Genomic DNA, 18,432 nt, shown 5'->3' with positions numbered 1-18,432 from the left:
GCTCTCTGCTTATCAGCAGTCTCTACTCTCTGCTTATCAGCAGTCTCTGCTCAGTTTGGGGAGGTTGTAGAGGGAGATGCCCATGTGCTTCGCTGTTTACCGGATCTTTTTTTTCAGCAGTTTTCTTGAAGATCACTCCGCGACCCACACCCTGCAGCGCTGTCGTTCAAGCCATTGACTTGTTATTCCCGCTCGCCATCACTCACGCTGTAGTGAAATGGACTCGTGCTAGCCACCAGTTCTGACTGAGCTCAATTGTCATGAAACGCAAATACAGTGATTACTTTTTGTCTCTTTCATACAAACTTTGAGAAATAACGAGGAGCACTCACAATGTGTTTTGTGTGGGGAAGTGCTTAGTAATGGGTTTCTCGAAACGAACAAATTATTAAAACGACACGTCCTGACCAAACATCCAGGCACATGACAGTAAACCCAAGGAGTTATTTCAGAACAGGGCAGAATGCTTCAGGAGACCGTGCTTCGAAAGTGGAAAAGTCAACTAGCAAGACATGTTATAACAGGTGATGATAAGCAGAAATAAGGGAGTACTATCTCTCATAGTAGTAGGGAGTTTCTCTTTAAAAAAAGTCCCATCCCTTGTAACGTTACACAGCTAATACCTCTCATTAGGACTGTGTGTTTTCTGGTCTACATATGTGTTAGGTGATACATCAGTTTATTCCAGTTTAGAATAAAAAAAATGTATTTTAAGAGCTACAGTTCCAACCTAGACTTTCTATCAACAATCATTTATACATTAAGATGTACAGTAGGACAGATTTTTTAAAATCTGTACTGTTACTTAGGGTTGCACGATCAAAAAGCCTGGGTGTGTGTGTTCTGTTATACATCTGTGTGATGGGATCAATCCGTTTATTCCAGTTCAGAATGAAATTATTTATTGTATTTTAACAGCAACAGTTCCAATCTAGACAGGTATGTAAGAGAGTGTTTTTAATGTGGGGGAAAAAAAACATGAAAATATATTTATGGGTATTTCATTATTTGTTTTTGTCTATATTGCATTTTTTTTAGGCATAAGGGCAATTAAATGTTCCAATATTTACGTATAGTTGCATATTTTCCAATGCTTGGGTCCCAGGAAAACACAGAATTTCTAATTTGGGTCCCAGGCTGAAAAAGTTTAAGAACCCCTGATATAGATCCATGATTCACAAGGGCCTATGCCTTGTATTAATAAGGACAAGTTAACCGGTATTTTGAGTGGCATTCTCCCAGCCAATGACCAGGTATGTTGGCACACGCATTTGAGGAATGCCAGGGGTGTTGCAGCGAACGCTCTGCTGCAAAATCATCCAACCGATGCGCGCCTCCCAAGAATAAACCCAATAATGGCGTGCTCATGATTTGTGTGTAGAATCGAATGTCATGTTTGGGTATTATGGACTGTGAATTACAGGCGCAATGACAAATTCCTATTCGATGCGGACAGTATGATACTCAGACGTGTCTAGAATCTCAGGTTCTCCAGTGATGGGCGCTCGAGTGTGTGACGTTTCACGGCGAGATGATCAAAATGTATGAACACGGCGCGGCTTACGTTCAAGCGGTCGGCCGCGAACAGATTCAATAATTACTGGCGACATTGGGAGTTATTTTTCAAACGAAAAAAAAAATGGTTTTTAGGTTCTGCATTTTGCAACATAGTACATTTGTTCGTTCTGTCTCCTTGCCGGTGAGCGCGCGGCCGCATGGGCCAGGGAGATGCGTGACGCGCCTGTACCGCATCTCCTGGATGGCAGGTAGGCTCCATCACATCTCTGTGAAAAAATAGGCTATGGAAAGAAAGAAATGCGGCGACTGCTGTAGGCTAACAGTTTGTGTGTTGGAGAGATTTGGATTAGGCTTTTTCCTGTTCTTTCAGTTTACACGTAGGTTAGTTAAATATTATCAGCCGATTGACAGCGTTCAGTCTTAATAAAAAGGCTTCAAAATTTGTGCTATTAACAGCTCGCGCTTGCCGCCCTTTTTTATCACTAAAATGTATCAATTTGTATATTTCTGCGAAAGTGTAGGCATACTGTGGGAAAATGTAAAAATGTCCACTAGACGAGGTGTCGTAATGATAAAGATGGGATAATAAGATGGGAATTGTGTCATGACCGACAGTATTATAGGTTAATTAGGATACAGCAACTAAATCCGTTGTAGCCTACCGTTTCATGGGCTATTTTAAATAGGCTTAATAAAAAATAAATCAATGAATTAACCGCACCATGGCTGTCAGATTTGTGAGATGCATGATGTTTGTTGGCAGACGTGGCCTAGTATAAGTTTCCCAATTATGGGGTCAGCCAACCAGCTATCAAATGTGACAGGACACTGGTAAGGCAGCCTGTCTACTGCTTTAATAGCCTAGTTAAAAAAAGGCACCCATTAATTGGTTCTATACGATGAAGATATTTTTATTACAAGCCTTTATCTAAATAGATTTGTATTATTAGATATTTGCATATAGGGCCTCCTGGTCGCCAGAAAGCATGCAGTGATGATGCGATAGAGGAGAGATGGCATCGCACGTGTGTGATGTGACTACTTGCGTGCCATGGAAAGTCTGATCCTGATGAGCACGGGTTCGAGGATGTGCCCCGGAGCCTCTCAGGGCCTGCGCATTTATTGCGCGCATCTGCTGGTAGCTTCCTTGCTGGTGTCCATGACGATGTCAAGCTCACCTGTTGCAGGTAACTGGCATTTAATTTTCTTACCTTCATAGGCATGGATGGCTGGTGGCTTTGACTCTGAATGATAAGAATTACTGTTCACACCTGGTTTCATCAAGGTACACTGAGAGATGGGGCCAGTATTTGACTTGTCCTTGACTTTTGGAGCTGTCCTTGGTGCTGAATCCACCAACTTCCATATTCACCCCCATTTCCTCGCCTCGTGTCTTTCCATCCTTTTACCTCTGTCTGTCCATTCATCCTCCTCCATCTCTCAGTGACTCGGTTATGTCGTCAGGGACAGCTGGACAGTGGATGCCTACACACACAGTCATCCCTCAGTCAGTCCCACTCACTGGCCTTGGGTCATCACACCCACTGATACAATCACACAAACATACGGCGCATACAAGCACCCACTCCAAGTCAAATATATCCTGACTTAAAATAAAGAAATCTGTGGGCGGTCTGTGTGGCAGGGGCAGACGGACTACTTCCTGGTGATGAAGGATGTTTAGCACTGCTGATTGGATCACTGTCATCAAAGCCATGTGGATCGACTTAAGGGTGCTGCATGATATTCTTAGAAACACAAGTCTTTACTCTCATCTATCTTCATTCCTGCACTCTCGCTCTTTCTTTCTCTTCTCTCTCGATTACTCTTCCCCTCTAATTCTATTTCTTTGTCTTTTTTCTGCTCCCTTGCTCTCTCCATCACTCTCCCTCTCTGAATCAATGTAATATGTGTGCGTGTGTGTGATTTGATCCTGCTGTTGGCTGGGATGCCTCTGAGCTGTGTGCTGTGTCTGCAGCATACCAATGAGCTCCCCACCACACAGCACGTGACACTGCCGCAAAGCACGGCAGCGCCTAGTCAAGGCTAGGAGGAGGAGGTGGTGGCAGGGTGCTCGCTGTAATGTAACTTACTGTACTGCCGAGTGTGTGTGTGTGTGTGTGTGTGTGTGTGTGTGAGAGAGGGGATGGATGAGGAGCAGGGAGAGCAAGGAGATTGTTCATTTATTCTGTTTTAGTTAAGGTAACAATCATAGAGTGACCTGGTTATGGTTATCATACATCTGTACTATAGCGCTTTGTGATACAGTATATTGTGCTTAAAATTATGATAAATTAACTGGGTGTTTCTCTATGCCTTTGTGTGCGTGTAAGACTCTTCAGTGTCATGTTGAGTGAGGATTGTGTGTGCAGGGCCGACCCTACAAATAAGCAACAGTCGGGGTCTCAATTTACTGTTGAGAGTTAGAATAATAATACACAAGGTGCCATTTTGAAATTTGGTAGTGCATCAGAAGTTTTCCTCTTATGTCAGTCACTCAGTTAGCCCATGTCAGCTAACATTTTATAAATTGCTAGGTAAGTTAGTTAGCCAGCTGTCTAAACATTGTAGTAATCATGGCCGAATTACCGACCGAAATGCAGGGCATGTGCCCAGGGGCCCTGACCTCCAGGGGGCCCCCATTGACTTTGTTAGTCACTCACCCAGAAATTGTATTAACCTGTCATAAGTCATGGCAAAATGTGTAGAATTGCTGGAAACGGGCCTTAAATATGTATAAATGGCAGGAAAAATATTTGTTTTAAAACTGCACAATTTCTCTCTGCCCCATGACAAAATGTGTAAAATTGCAGAACGATGTATTTAGAACTGTCTCTACTCATGTCAAAATGTTTAAAATGACAACTTTTTTTATTTGTTTTGCCACCTAGAGGGGCAGACGCATGTTTTGCTTATGAGATGGTCACACAAACAAATCTCGCTTAGGGCCCCTAAAAGTCTAGGGTCGGCTCTCTCTCTCTCTGTGTGTGTGTGTGTGTGTGTGTGTGTGTGTGTGTGTGTGTGTGTGTGTGTGTGTGTGTGTGTGTGTGTGTGTGTGTGTGTGTGTGTGTGTGTGTGTGTGTGAGAGAGAGAGAGAGTGTGAGATCAGTGCTGGGCTCTATCCTCTGCTCGTTGTATTCTCTAGATGGAGCTCAGCTTTAACTAGGTCTCTCAGCCACCAGCAGGGATTCTGCTCAGCCTGCTGTGTTCATACATACATTTTAACCACGCACACATGTACACGGCCCTGCGAAAGACTAGTGTCCTTTCCAAGGGGCGTACTTGTACATCAAGCTGCCTCACGCTACAGAAACAAGAGAGGCTCCTGCACTATGGGCCATTATGGACATGTGTTGTGACTGTAGTTTATCTCTCCACAGGTGGTGTAGACTCCAACAGAACGACAGCAGCACTGTCGTCATCACGGTCGTCATCGTCACCCTCTTCCAGATGGCCAGGCGCCAGCCCACCCAAAGACACTGGTCACCCTGGTAACGCTGACGCTGCCTCAGTGGACGATGAAACTCAGGGCATACACCTCCTCCTGAGACCCCCGGACCTGCTGTCCCCCAGTCACCCCCCTCCTCTGCCCCCCCACAGCCAGCCCACCCTCACCCCTCCCCCGCCCTGGGAGCACGCCCCCTCCCTAGAGGAGGCCTGGGGGTCCGGAGACTACCTGGAGACGCTCTCCTTCATGGGCCCAGAGGGGGAGGAACTGGCCCTAGCCACAACCTTGCCCAGCCACACCTACGACCCTGACGACGGGGCCTCCTACGACACCTCCTTCCCCTCCCGCCCAACCCTCCCCCTGTCCTCCAGCCTCCTCCGACCCTCTACGTCCCCCACCTCCCCCCTCCGGGAGGGCCTCCCCTTCACCCACCCTGCTGAACCTGAGGGATACCCTCCCTGGGATGAAGAAGACTATGACCTGGGGGACATGTTTCCTCTAGAGCCCACGGAGCTGCTGCTGCCAGATATGAACAGTCTGGAGTACTACACCAATCTGCTGGCCAGAGAGAGAGATGAGGAGAGGAACAGAGAGAGGGAAAAGGAGCAAGAACGGGAGAGAGAGAGGGAAAGAGAGCGAGAACGGGAGAGAGAGATGGAAAGGGAGCGAGAACGGGAGAGAGAGAGGGAAAGGGAGCGAGAACGGGAGAGAGAGAGGGAAAGGGAGCGAGAACGGGAGAGAGAGAGGGAAAGGGAGCGAGAACGAGAGAGAGAGGGGGAAAGGGAGAGGGATAAAGATGTGGAAAGAGACAGAGATGGAGAAATGGTCATCCCACCCCCAAAGACCACCCCCAAACTCTTCATCACACCCACCGCTACCACAAAAACACACACCCACACACACACTCAGTCCCCGTCCCCCTCCCTTAGCACAGGGCCCCCTCCAGCCCGGGATCACAAGCACCCCCTTGTCCCCTCAGTGGGTCCCACCCCTCCCCTGACCCTCTCACCCACTCTCTGGGATGGTCAGGGTACCCTCACCCCTGGAGTTAGACCCACCTCCAGAATACCCCCTCAGCCTCCTGTTCCGCGGCCCAGAGTCCCCCCAGCTACCCCTGGCAGACACCCTCCACTGCCCCCCTCTAACACCACCAGCCTGGCTCGCCCCCCCATGCTGCGACCTCCAGGGAGGGACCCCATAAAACCACCACCCGTGATCGAGGTCCCCGGCAATCGACCTACGACCACTACCAAGGCAACCACCGTTACCACGACAACCACTGGCACCCTGGCGAGCGTCACCTGGACTCCCCCAGTCCAGGCCCCTCCAGGACGCCAGTACCTGTGTAACGTCACCAAGCCTGAGATGTACCTGGTCAGAGTGGGTAAGACAACACCAGTAGAACTCATAGTAGACTAGAGATGGAGGCACATATGAGAGGCAATTGTATGCCAATATTGTAGATGGGGATGCATTGCACTGTGCTCTACTGCTCTGGCCTGTCAATGTGTTGTGCTTGGGATCTCATGGTCACCTGTTTAAAGGGAGCACATCCCTTGGTTAGCCAATAGCTTAGGAGTGTGTTTTCAGGGAATGCATTGGCAATGGTTGAATGCAGGTGGTTTGAGGTTAACCCTGTCTCTTCCTAGTCCTGCCTAAGTCTGCCTCCACTGTGGGCTTTGGCCAGGTCAGGGACATCTTGAAGAGGGAGTTCAACTGCTCAGTGGAGCTGCAGGTAGGTCTGCTATCAATACTCACTGGGGAAGCTTTGGGGAAAGAGCATGTTTGTAGCCATGAGATGCATTGCAGGAATGTGCAAATTTGCCCTTCACAAATGTCTTGAATGCCAATCATGCCTGCCTTCCCTATCCCCCTCTCATCCTCTCTCTCCCTCTGCTCTCTTCTCCCTCCCAATCCTCTCTCACTCCCTCTGCTCTCTTTTCCCTCCCAAACCCCCTCTCTCTCTCTCCCTCCGCCAGGTCCTGAGAACTCCGTCTAGCTTTGCGTTCCGTGCTGTGGCGGGACCTCTGATCTTCACCGCCATGTCTGTCATCAACGCTCTGCGCCAAGCAACACCAGGCTCCTCCTCGTTTCCCACTGTCTCACCCCTCTACGGCATACCTGATCGCAAGTACCAGATACACTCTGGTAGGAACCTCCCTCTCTCTCTCTCTGTCTGTCTGTCTGTTCTCTCTCTCTCTCTCTCTGTCTGTCTCTCTGTCTGTCTGTCTGTCTGTCTGTCTGTCTGTCTGTCTGTCTGTCTGTCTGTCTGTCTGTCTGTCTGTCTGTCTGTCTGTCTGTCTGTCTGTCTGTCTGTCTGTCTGTCTGTCTGTCTGTCTGTCTGTCTGTCTGTCTGTCTCTGTCTCTCTCTCTGTCTGTCTGTCTCTGTCTGTCTGTCTGTCTGTCTGTCTGTCGTCTGTCTGTCTGTCTGTCTGTCTGTCTGTCTGTCTGTCTGTCTGTCTGTCTGTCTGTCTGTCTGTCTGTCTGTCTGTCTGTCTGTCTGTCTGTCTGTCTGTCTGTCTGTCTCTCTGTCTCTCTCTGTCTGTCTCTCTCTGTCTTTTTCTCTCTGTTTTGCTCTCTCTCTGTTTTTGTTTTTGTTTTTTGTCTCTCTCTCTTCTCTCTCTTTTTTCTCTCTCTCTCTCTCTCTCTCTCTCTGTCTCTGTCTCTCTCTGTGATGTGCAGTTCTAATGCTTTTTTTCCTTTTGAACGCCTCTTTTTACTGACTTGAGTGTCATGATTTGTTTTTCTGAGTAACTCGTTCGTTTGACTTGCTGGTCGCAATGAGTCCTATAGCAGGATTAATACACGCTCCTCCTGCTCAGAGGTTCCAGAGGCGTGGTCCGACCAACAACTGTCATTCATGCGCACATGGAAATAGATAATGTGTTGCAGGTAGTATAGAGAAGAAAAATTGAACTGATAATTGATCTCGTGAATGAATTGATTATTGAATGTTGCGATGACACAGCTTTGTAGAACCATAACTTTACACAGCCTCTGCTTAATAAATTTGAATCGTTTTGGGACGCTGCAGTTGGAACGATATTGTGTTTATCGCCCTCATGGCATTCCGCCATGAGTCGTTCCCAATCCAGCCCGGTTGCGGCCACAGCTAGACCTCGCTTCAATATATCAAGAAATAATCGTATTTGTATGCCTAGCAATCTACAAATGTACGTTGTTTAAATCCAACTTTTACAAGTCTGTCACAAATGGAAACAAATGTTCACCCCTATGGTGAACAATGTGAAATAGAGGCTTGTAGAATCATGACTTGAGTTTTCAGTTCATCGTTGGCCGGTAGGGGGTCCTGCGTGCTCTGGGCATTACTGACTGAAATTAACTAAATGAGTCGAAAGATTTCTTCCATCACTAGTGTGTGTGTGCATTCGCGTGCGCGCGTTTTAGTGCTGCATTAGACAATGTGTGTGTACTGTCAGTGTGATAATCTATAATGTGTGTGTTTTTCAGTGCTGCAGTTTGTGCCCAGTCACGTGGATGTGCGTGTGTGTAACTTCAGTGAGCGAGTGGAGAGAGGATTGCTGATGGCCTACACAGAGACACGCAGACGCGCACATGAATTTGGCAACGTTACTGTACAGGTAAGAGTCGTAGCCGTGAAGGTGTGTGCATTAAGCCGTTCACTTGGGCAGGTTCAGCGGAGCTGAGGAAAGGGATTCAGATCAATCAAAAAGTGAGTCAATCTGTAACACGTGTGTTTGTGTGTTTGTGTGTGTGTGTGTGTGTGTTTACCTCCAGCTCCTGAACATCACCATGGGTCAGGCCAAGCCACAGGGTGACCAGAAGGTTCCGGTGGACATCACGTTTGCGTTGCGTGATGGGCGGGGCTACCTGTTAGGGTCAGAGGTCAGCGGTCACCTGAGACACCTAAGCACGGTGGAGTTCAGCTTCTACCTGGGCTTCCCCGTGCTGCAGATCGCCGAACGTAAGTCACACACACATCTCATCTACCCCTCACTGACACCCCACACACCCCCCATCTATACACCAGTTACTATCCCACACACACACACGGACGCCAGGACACACAGACACATGCGCGAACACACAGACGCGCACACACACACACACACACACGCACACACACACACTTATACACTCTCACACCTGGGTGCCGTTTGTAGCATCCTGACCATATGCATATATTGTACTCCCACACACACCCATTCTAAAGGAGTTACTCACCCCACAGACAACAGTGACTAACCTGATCTTCTCTATCCTGTGTGTGTCTCCCCAGCCTTCCACTACCCCGAGCTAAACGTTTCTCACCATCTACGCTCCTCCTGGGTCCGCACAGGTACGAATTTCAGCTTCGGGACTTTCAGCCTTAAGCTCAATATTGAGAGAATGACCGTGCTAGAGCAGCATGAATGTGTTTATGTGTTGCAGTCATGACGGCCGTTTTTGAGAAGTGCATTAGTGTTGCGCGTGTGTGTGTGTATTGCAGTGTTACTGGGTGTCCAGGAGCAGACTGTGACTGAGCGGAGCTTCAAGGCTCGTCTGGAGCGCCGTCTGGCCCTGCTGCTGGAGGAAGGGCTGGGGGAGGGGAGTCAACGACCCCGCTGGAAGAGATCCACGGCCGTGGGTAACAACAGCTTACAGGTAAACGACACACTTATACACTCTCGCACCCACTATGGGTGCTGTTTGTAGCATCCTTACCACATGCACATGCTGTACTCACCCACACACTACACACACACACACACAGACACACACACTGACTCCATGGTGTTATCTCCAGGTGGTGCGTGTGTCGAGACTGGCAGGTTCAGGGCGTTCTCTGGAAGTGGTGTATTTCGTGGAGGGACCAGGGGGGGAGAGAGTTCCTGCTGATGCCACCGCTGCCACCCTCAACCGCCTGGAGCTGCAACGGGCTGCCATCGTACTGGGGCACCGCGTCCAGAGACCCCTTGCCCAGCGTGAGTCTATGCATGCGACCGCGCAAGTGTGTGTTCGCGCACCAGCGCGTGGCCGCATGCACACTTGTGTGGATTTCGATAAGTAGTACTTATGTTATTCAGTGATTCACAATGTAAGCCCATGTAGGTTGGCTGCACTCATTTCCTAATGTACAGTAGCATATTGCTTAGATAAAAGTGTAAGCTGATTGTATATGTACATAATGTATTTGCCTTCTGTAGCTGTGGAGACACTGACAGTGCCCCCGTCTGAGACTCAGAGCAGCAGTGTCTGGCTGATTGTGGGGGTGGTGGTGCCTGTCCTGCTGGCTATCTTCATCATCATCATCCTCTACTGGAAACTGTGCGGCTCGGAGAAGCTGGAGTTCCAGCCTGACGCCATCAACACCATTCAGCAGAGACAGAAGGTCAGGGGCAGGGGTGAAGGGTTAGCGGGTCGACCTCCATGGGTGACTGTGGATTTGTGATCTGACTGGAATTGCATCAAAAGGAGAATGGCATAAGGCTGTAGTCATGCATACATACATGTCTTGATGTGCTTGGATCTCTCCTTGTTCCACCTTTACCTCTTTCCTCCCCATCTCTTTCTCCCTTCTTTCTCTCTCTTTCTGTCTCCCCTCTCTCTTTCTTTCTATATCTTCCCCCTCTCTTTCTCTCCACCCTCTCTCCAGCTACAGGCTCCCACTGTGAAGGGGTTTGACTTCGCCAAGCTCCACCTGGGGCAGCACAGTAAGGATGACATCATGGTGATCCAGGAGCCTGGTGCCCTCCCTGTGCCCATCAAAGAGGCCACCCCCTCTAAGGGAGGGGATGTCAACACTCCCAAATCCAAGGGCTCCTCCACCAAGGCTGCCCGCGCTAACCGCCGTAGGGGGAGGTTGGTAACACATCCACAAGCATGGATACATCCACACTAATCCACAAACCCACACTAACCTCAGTTTTTTTCTCTGATTGGCCAGACTGTCTCCGTCAGATGGTGACTCGTTAGGTAGCGACCAATCGAGTGGCAGAGAGTCTGCAGAGGAGACCACCAGACATGTGGCCACGCCCCACGAGGGGAAACAGCACCGAAACAAAACGCCCAAGAATGGCAAGAGACACGCCCCTTTCTCTTTACCTTAAGCCTTATTCATAACATTCTGATAGAAATGTACCATGATCGAACAAACTGGATTCTTTGTCATGTAGATTAGAACGAGGAATCAGGTCATCTCTACATGTATACTGTTCTATCTACAACGGCCGTGCTGAAACACAGAGGAGAATAAGTGGTAGAGGGAGAGATTGTGAGAGTGTGTATATGTTCATGTGTGTTGTGTGTGTGTCCTAAAGAGCTATGCACTGACTCAGCGGGAGAGAAGCTGATTAAAGGAGTTGCATCAAAGAGAAAAACTAAGCGAGAGCGAGAGAAACCACAGGAGAGAAAGAGGTAGTGAGAGGGAACAGGGAAAGAGGAGTGCTGGAAAGAATGCAGGATGGAGAGAGAGTGGAGGAGGAGGAGGGCGCAGAAGAGGAGGGGAGAAAAAGCTTGCAATGTGAACATGAATCTCTGACCACCAAGTGATAATGCTTCTCGCCCCCTCCCCTCTCTGTCTGCCTCTCTCTATCTACCTCTCTCTCGCCCTCCTTTCTTTTTGTTCTGGCCTGGATCATAGGGAGGAATAAGATGGGTAAGTCCCCCCTTCGTGTTGAGTGGTTCAGTAAAGCTGCAGCTAGTCAGAAATAACTCAGTTTACTGCTACATTATTACTGCAGTTTACCTTACTCTCTCTTTCTCCCTCTCTCCTCTCCCCTCTCTCCTCTCCCTCTCCCCAGTCCCTCCCACAGGCAGTGGTCCAGATGAGCTGCTTTCCTCTTCCTCCATCTTTGACCACGTGGACCGTCTGTCCCGAGGCTCGTCTGACGCCAGGGGTCGCCAGGCCAACAAGGTCCAGTTGATTGCCATGCAGCCCCGGCCCAGCCCACCACAACGCTCACACAGCCCCACCCTCACAGAGAGGGTCAGTGCAGAGGTGAGAATACACACACACACACACACACACACACACACACACACACACACACACACACACACACACACACACACACCTTAAAACTCCTTAAAATCTTGGTGTGTGTGTGTGTGTGTGTATCTAGGTGGCTCTGAGACATAAGTCGGAGATCGAGCACCACAGGAACAAGCTGCGTCAGCGGGCTAAGAGGCGGGGCCAGTGTGAGTTCCCGTCTATGGATGACATCCTGGACGCCTTCGGGCAGGCGCAGGAGGAGGCGGGGCAGGGAGAGTGTCCCCAGCGCCTCTACAGCTCAGCCCATGACCACATGGACAGCATCCTGCACACCGACCCCCCCTCGCCCCCCACCCCAGGGGAATCCAGAAGGAGGTGATGGTCAATACATCCTCAGAGTCTTAGTCTTACCTCATGGTTATGATCAACTTGTTTCATAAGTGCCTTCTACTAGCATCAGGTTGTTTCCGTTCTTTGTATCAAGATTCTCCTTTTCGTTCTTCCGCATAGAACTCTAGATGGAAGATATTTGCATCCCTTGAATAGTCATGGTGAATATGTGTGACTGATCTGTATTAGTGTCTGTGACTGAATTAGATGAGTGTGTGTGACTGTGTATGAATGTGTCTGAGACTAATCTTTGCCGATGTGTTTCCCTGCCCTGCCAGGGGGAGGCGCTCTCCTCGGGGCCGGCGGAAGCAGCAGGGGAATGGCAGTCTGCCAGACACAGACAGACTGACGGACAGAGACCGCCTGCTCACAGACCACAGCGCCACCTACAGGAAATACCCTGGACTCAACAATGTGGCCTACATGGTGAGACACACATACTATGCGCATACTGTGTGTGTGTGCTGGAGTGAATAGTGTGTGTGTTTGTGTGTGTGTGTAGGTGCGCATAGTATGTGTGTCTCACCATGTAGGCCACACACACACCATATACACGCTCACTCACACTTATTCCTCTTCTTCTCTTATTCCTCCAGTCGGACCCGGATCTACCTCCAGACCACGGCAGCCCCTCCCCTAACGATGAGATGTTTGACCACGCCCCTCCCCCGCCGCCCTACGTGCCCCCCCAGCCGTCCATCGAGGAGGCGCGGCAACAGATGCACTCCCTACTGGACGATGCCTTCGCCCTGGTGTCACCCTCCTCCCAGGGCAGCGTCAGTGTCGGGGTCACGCAGGTCAGCCCCGCCCTGCCGAGCCCCTCTCCCTCCCCACAGACACGCCCATCACGCCAATGGGGCTCCTACCCCGCAGCCCCCACACACAGCCCCTTCTCTGCGGTAAGAGTGTGTGTGTGTGTGTGTGTGTGTGTGTTTGCGTGTACTCCCAGGGTCTCTTCTATGAAGTATGAATCATACTGTCTCTCTCAACCTCTCACCTTCCCTCTCTCCCCTTATTACTATTTTGCATCCACATGTTTCTCCTCTCGATATCTCACCTTCTCTCTCTCTCTATGTTCTCTCCCCTCTTCCTGTCCAGAGGTATGCAGAGTTGGGGATGTCTCCCTCGTCAGTACAAGGCCTGTTGCAGAGGTGAGACAGATGTTACTATACTACCCAAGCTGAAGTACATTCAGTGAATGGCAGCATTTCTAAAGTCTGGTGTATGTGTGTGTTTCAGGCAGGGCCTGGGTTCGGGGGCCTATGTTACTGCAGAGGAGCAGCTGCAAGATTCTGTCTACTCCAACAGGGGGCAGTATGAAGAGCCTCCCTCCTCCTCCAGACCCCGACCTGTTGGGGGGAGCACAGGTAAAGATGCCGTATGTGCGTGTGTGTGATTCGGGTGTGTGTGTGTGTTAATTGGGATTGATGTGTGTATGGTAAGTGTATACTGTGTGTATGTAATGATTACTTACACATGGTGTGTTGTTTGTGTTCTCAGGTGCTCAGCTGCATCACCTGACTCAGGTGGGCTTGTCGAGCCGGATCAGTGCGTACCCTGGGGTGGGCCGCAGTGTCTCTGGGCCAACAGGCTCCAGCTGGAACCAGCAGCCTTTAGACCAGGACCTCTCCAGACCTGGAGCCAGCAGAGAGAGTGTGAGTCAGACCACATGATGACCAACAGGGACAGCATGACATGCTGACCACACCGCTCACGTAGCAAATGAAACGTACACATACATGTTATTCAATCATTGCACCCACACTGCTGGCGCGCGTCAACCAGTCTCAGGGTAGCCATAAGCTGAAATAGAACTTAGTTCAATTTGTGACGCTTAACGCGCTGCAAATCCCGCCTCTCCCTCTCCTCATTGGTTTTTAGGACCATATACCCACGTGGGTAATTGAAAGATGAACTAAGGTCTACACTCCAGTTCAGTTGGTAGTGGTAATGCACCTTAAAGTTGGTTGCCAACCGCCATATAAAGTCCAAAGAAGCCTGAAGGAGGAGAGATTACTGGAAATGAACTCGGTTTACCCTTTTATCTGTAGATTAATTGTTGGAGTAGAGGACCTTGTGCATTTCAGGTAAAATAACAACCCAATGATTTTTTTCCCAGGACAAATTAGCTAGCAACAGCACGCTAGCTAGCTATTGCCATAAATGTTTAATGCTTTTCGACCTGTCCCCAAATTAATATAGTTGGTTCAGAGTTTGTTTTGATACTTCAAGCTGTGTGTCCTGATTGCGTCTGGTGTGGGTGGACAGACAAAATCAACATGTGCGCGATGGCACACGCAGACGCACGCACGCGTGCTGTCTGGTCAGCATGTGAGACTGTTTGGGCGGGCCACATGTCAGAGATTGAGAGAAACATTTGTTTTCTAGAGGAGTAATCTAGTTTACAGAGGAGTAATTTGATCTCTTTCTCTTGCCTTCTCTCTCATCCTATCTCTATCTCTCTCTAGGTGCTGTCGTTCCCTGAGTTCTCCTCCCCCGCTGTGTTTCAGATGCCCAGCTCCTCTCTGGGAGACCATTCTGTCCCTCCGATGCTCCTGGCCCCTCCCACTCCAGAGTTCCCCCTAGACGAGTCCTCCCCCTCAGCCCAAAGCTCCGCCTCCCTCATCAAGGCCATCAGGGAGGAGCTACGACGACTTGCCCAGAAACAGGTTGCTGTGGCCGGCACCTACTCCTAGACCAGTGTGAGCCCCTACCTCATAACTGGTCCGAACCAGTTTGAACTACTCATCCTAAACAAGTATGGCCCAATCGGAACCACTACCCCAAACTAGTTTGAAACAGTCAGAACCACTTGCCCTAAACTGGTCTAAAGAGGCTTACACTGCTTTTTATAAGCTGGTCTGAACAAGACTCAGCCAGTCTGCAACAGATACGATTTCCTTAAAAGAATAGCATCACTGTTCTTTAAAGGGTTCTTCTCTCTGTAAAGGTTCCTCATTCTACACCACAGTGTTTCCACTGGACGGGAGGATCGAGTTTGTTTTCTTTAGAGTTCCATAGAAGTGCTTCCGTGAGAGGGGCCATCTCTGCCCTTCCTGACCTCCTGTATGTGGTGCTAAACCTCAGCATAATGTCTCCTGTCATTAAGTTAACCACGCATTGCCTTCAACATACATTCATCATCAGCCATGTTGGTGAGGTCTTCTCCATTCATCAGCCATGTTGGTGAGGTCTTCTCCATTCATCAGCCATATTGGTGAGGTCTTCTCCATTCATCAGCCATATTGGTGAGGTCTTGCACTGTAGAGAGAGTTGGAGACTTGGAGTATAGTGTACTTTGGGCATGGGGGAATTGAATATATAGATGAAAAACGTATATAAAAATGAAAATATTATATGTAAAGAGATGTAAAAATCCCAAATGAGCACAATATGAATTTATAAGAGTGACCAATGGAGTATTGAAATTGTATTTATTTTTTATTGCTCTGAAAGTATACTTTTAAATCCTTTATTTTGACCAAAGACCAATACTGTTTGGATGTTCTATGGCTGTATTCTCCCTGTGTTTGCGCTCACTGTTGCCGTGGAGCTGATCATAACGTTGTTTATCGCAGTGGAGACGTCGCTTAGCATAGTCGCTCGTGTGTTCATGTGTTGCTGGTACAAAAATTGAGAGAAAAAAAATGGATTATGCGTTGCAGATATATAACGTGTGTGTATATATAGCGCTTTTCAGTAGGTGTCAAAAGACTTGACATGGGGCTAACCTATCCCATCCACCAGCAATGTGACTTTCTGCGGCAAGCAGAACTCTCACAGGACACAGGCATTTCTGTGGTGACGATTGACTGTGTCGAATTGTGATAGTGTTTCTCTTGGTAGGAAGAGCTGGAAAACCACTCTTGCTTGACAACCACAGAAAATAGGCTACCTGTGAAATTTAAGATTGAAATAGGAATGATTTTACACAACATCGACATAAGGTAATGAAAAGGTGATTTTGGGAATATTGATGGTATGGTTTATAGAGAGTGAAAAACACCTACATGTCCAATTTCCCCCAAATAGCTTCCTCTCCTTATCTCCTTTCCTTAGTCAACTATTATCCAAATGGATGTGAAGGTGAACCTCTCGAAGAGGTGGATTTAGGAAACAAAGCCATTTAGGACAAATGGACATAATACACTTTAGCGGTTGGTGGGTTTGGTGGTGGTTAAGTGCTCTTTGTCTCCATCTGCTGGTGGTATGGCTGCATGGCTGGCTTCCATTTCTGCTTCAGGCTGTTTTCTCTAAGGTCTTATTGTATTGGGTTTGGTCAATGGTCAGTAATGTGTGGGTCTGTGGAGGCAAGAGAAGGCTTGCCCATCCAGCTCTGTGCTCTAGCTATCTACAGCATGTTGACTATGTTTGAGGCTTGGCTAGCTAGCTATTAGTGATGTGACAGTTGTTGTTGTCTTCTCTCAGGCATTCTGCTAAAATAAGTACAAAAAAATGTTTAAAACAAAAGTTAAACTGAAGAGTTGTAACATACAAGTAAAGAGTGAGGAGTGTTATACAGTGCCATCCGAACCTGATCCATCCAAGCACATAATACATCATGATAATCAAGCAGTAGAAAAGATGCACTATGTAAGTGTCATTCTGTTATACTCTTGTTTTGCCTTTTCTAATAACATTTTTTTAACCTAAATGAAAATTGATATAACAATAAATACAGTATGTAAAATAAATATAAGCGTAAAATATGTCAAACTATTTTATCTGTGATTGCTCAATTATATGGACAACCTTTCAACAGAAGGACTAACACACCTTCCCTGTGGACCAATCCTGATTCATAACTCTTCATCTGCTGGGACTTATAAACTTTCCTGATTGGACCTGGCACCTGTCAATAAGGCTGTGGGACTATACACAGAGTGGAGTCACAGAGATGTGTGTGCGGACGACAAACCGATTCACCTGGTGCTACTAAGTAACTTAGAGTAACAGACCCTTCACTCCCTCCGTACAGGGGGTTGGAGTGTGTTGATGTCTCCTCAGTCTAACAGCATCTCACACACAGCCTATACCGACATGGGGAGCACAGACACACACTGCCAACATGGAAAACACACACACTCAGAATTTGATATTCATGTCTAAAAAGATAGGATTCACTTCAAACTCTGGACTTTGAGTAGCTGCAGCACCTCCTGAATGTTTCATAGTTCTGTGTTTTATAGATCTGTGATTCTCTGAGACACCACTCTCGCCCTCCCACTCTTCATACCCTCACTCTCTCCTTCCCTTCCCTCTCCTTCCCTTTCTCTCTCTCTATCCATCTCTTTCTCCTCTCTCCTCCCTCTGAGCTACATCCCTGTGGCGTATAGAGTCTGAATGATGTGTAAATCAAACATTAAAGAAATTATGTGTTTTAAAGTCAGTCTTTGTTTTTTTTTCTCTTTAAAAGTTTAAAAATCATTATTTTAGTTGCTGGTACCTTTTTTTGTTGTAAAGATTGGCTAGGGCGTACAGGTGAGTGCACCTCCTTCCCCATTCTGATAACTGATACCTAACCCTTCAGTCCCTTCATCTTCCAACAAACACACACACACAGAGACGGAGAGATACAACAGGATAAACCTGACTGAATAATGCCTCAACTATTGTCTGACTATAATCCGCAGCCCAACCTCTCACCCATACACACCGATATCCTTCCGCTCAATCTATCTCCTCAACAATACCAGGTAGGCTAACATATATTTATGTCCAATGCAAGTAGTAATTCTCATTGGGTAGTCCTGTTTGAATATAATATAATATATCGTGGACAGAAAGGGGAGTGACAAACTTTCGCGATCATTTTACTTATGGGTAACCGATATTAGTTTGAGTAGGGTATTTATTTCCTTTTACAATATTTGAATACTGATTAGCATATGTAGGTTACAGACGTTAGGCGGGACCTAAAAACGTGTCGTCTGACCTTTCTTAGCGGTGTTGTCAACTTGTCATCAACTTCCTGAGCTACCTGTCCCAAGGTGAGCAGAACTGGCCGAGTTACTGCATTTGAAATTGATTTTCAAGATGGCCAATATATGAAAAGTTCTTCATGACAAAGGTAGCCTTATTCAAAAAAGTTGCGAATTCATCACAAAAAGCAGGTAACAGT

General features: G+C 48.0%; 1 protein-coding gene across 4 annotated transcripts; it reads left to right on the top strand.

Annotated features, from left to right (window-relative positions):
- The first annotated feature begins 1,071 nt into the window (after nt 1–1,071).
- On the top strand, nt 1,072–17,700 carry LOC106609146 (UPF0606 protein KIAA1549). 4 transcript variants are annotated; one of them, XM_045721915.1, is made up of 22 exons: nt 1,073–1,766; nt 2,469–2,705; nt 4,899–6,350; nt 6,616–6,701; nt 6,946–7,114; nt 8,438–8,568; nt 8,726–8,912; nt 9,228–9,287; nt 9,438–9,592; nt 9,735–9,912; nt 10,135–10,319; nt 10,584–10,789; nt 10,875–11,005; nt 11,571–11,585; nt 11,731–11,927; nt 12,052–12,296; nt 12,590–12,737; nt 12,908–13,210; nt 13,410–13,462; nt 13,551–13,678; nt 13,812–13,966; nt 14,780–17,700. In XM_045721915.1, the coding sequence occupies exons 2-22, from the start codon at nt 2,570–2,572 to the stop codon at nt 15,005–15,007; spliced, it is 4,548 nt and encodes a 1,515-aa protein (XP_045577871.1). In that variant the 5' UTR covers nt 1,073–1,766; nt 2,469–2,569; the 3' UTR covers nt 15,008–17,700. The 4 variants fall into 4 exon arrangements, with proteins under 4 accessions (XP_045577872.1, XP_045577871.1, XP_045577873.1 ...); XM_045721916.1 differs by having other exon boundaries at nt 1,072–2,705; nt 10,590–10,789; XM_045721917.1 differs by having other exon boundaries at nt 1,073–2,705; nt 12,908–13,108.
- Nucleotides 17,701–18,432: the final 732 nt, after the last annotated feature.

Source organism: Salmo salar, chromosome ssa07 (assembly GCF_905237065.1).
Source record: "Salmo salar chromosome ssa07, Ssal_v3.1, whole genome shotgun sequence".
NCBI lineage: Eukaryota > Metazoa > Chordata > Actinopteri > Salmoniformes > Salmonidae > Salmo > Salmo salar.
Note: the sequence above shows the minus strand (reverse complement) of the source record. Positions and strands in the feature narration are given on the sequence as shown.

What these genes read in the sequence shown, in the direction of transcription:
- LOC106609146 (XM_045721915.1), top strand. Translation starts at nt 2,570, where the DNA reads ATGGAAAGTCTGATCCTGATGAGCACGGGTTCGAGGATGTGCCCCGGA. An exon ending in CAGAGAGGGTCAGTGCAGAG is followed by an intron (nt 11,928 to 12,051) that starts GTGAGAATACAC and finishes GTGTGTATCTAG; the next exon opens with GTGGCTCTGAGACATAAGTC. An exon ending in GTACAAGGCCTGTTGCAGAG is followed by an intron (nt 13,463 to 13,550) that starts GTGAGACAGATG and finishes TGTGTGTTTCAG; the next exon opens with GCAGGGCCTGGGTTCGGGGG.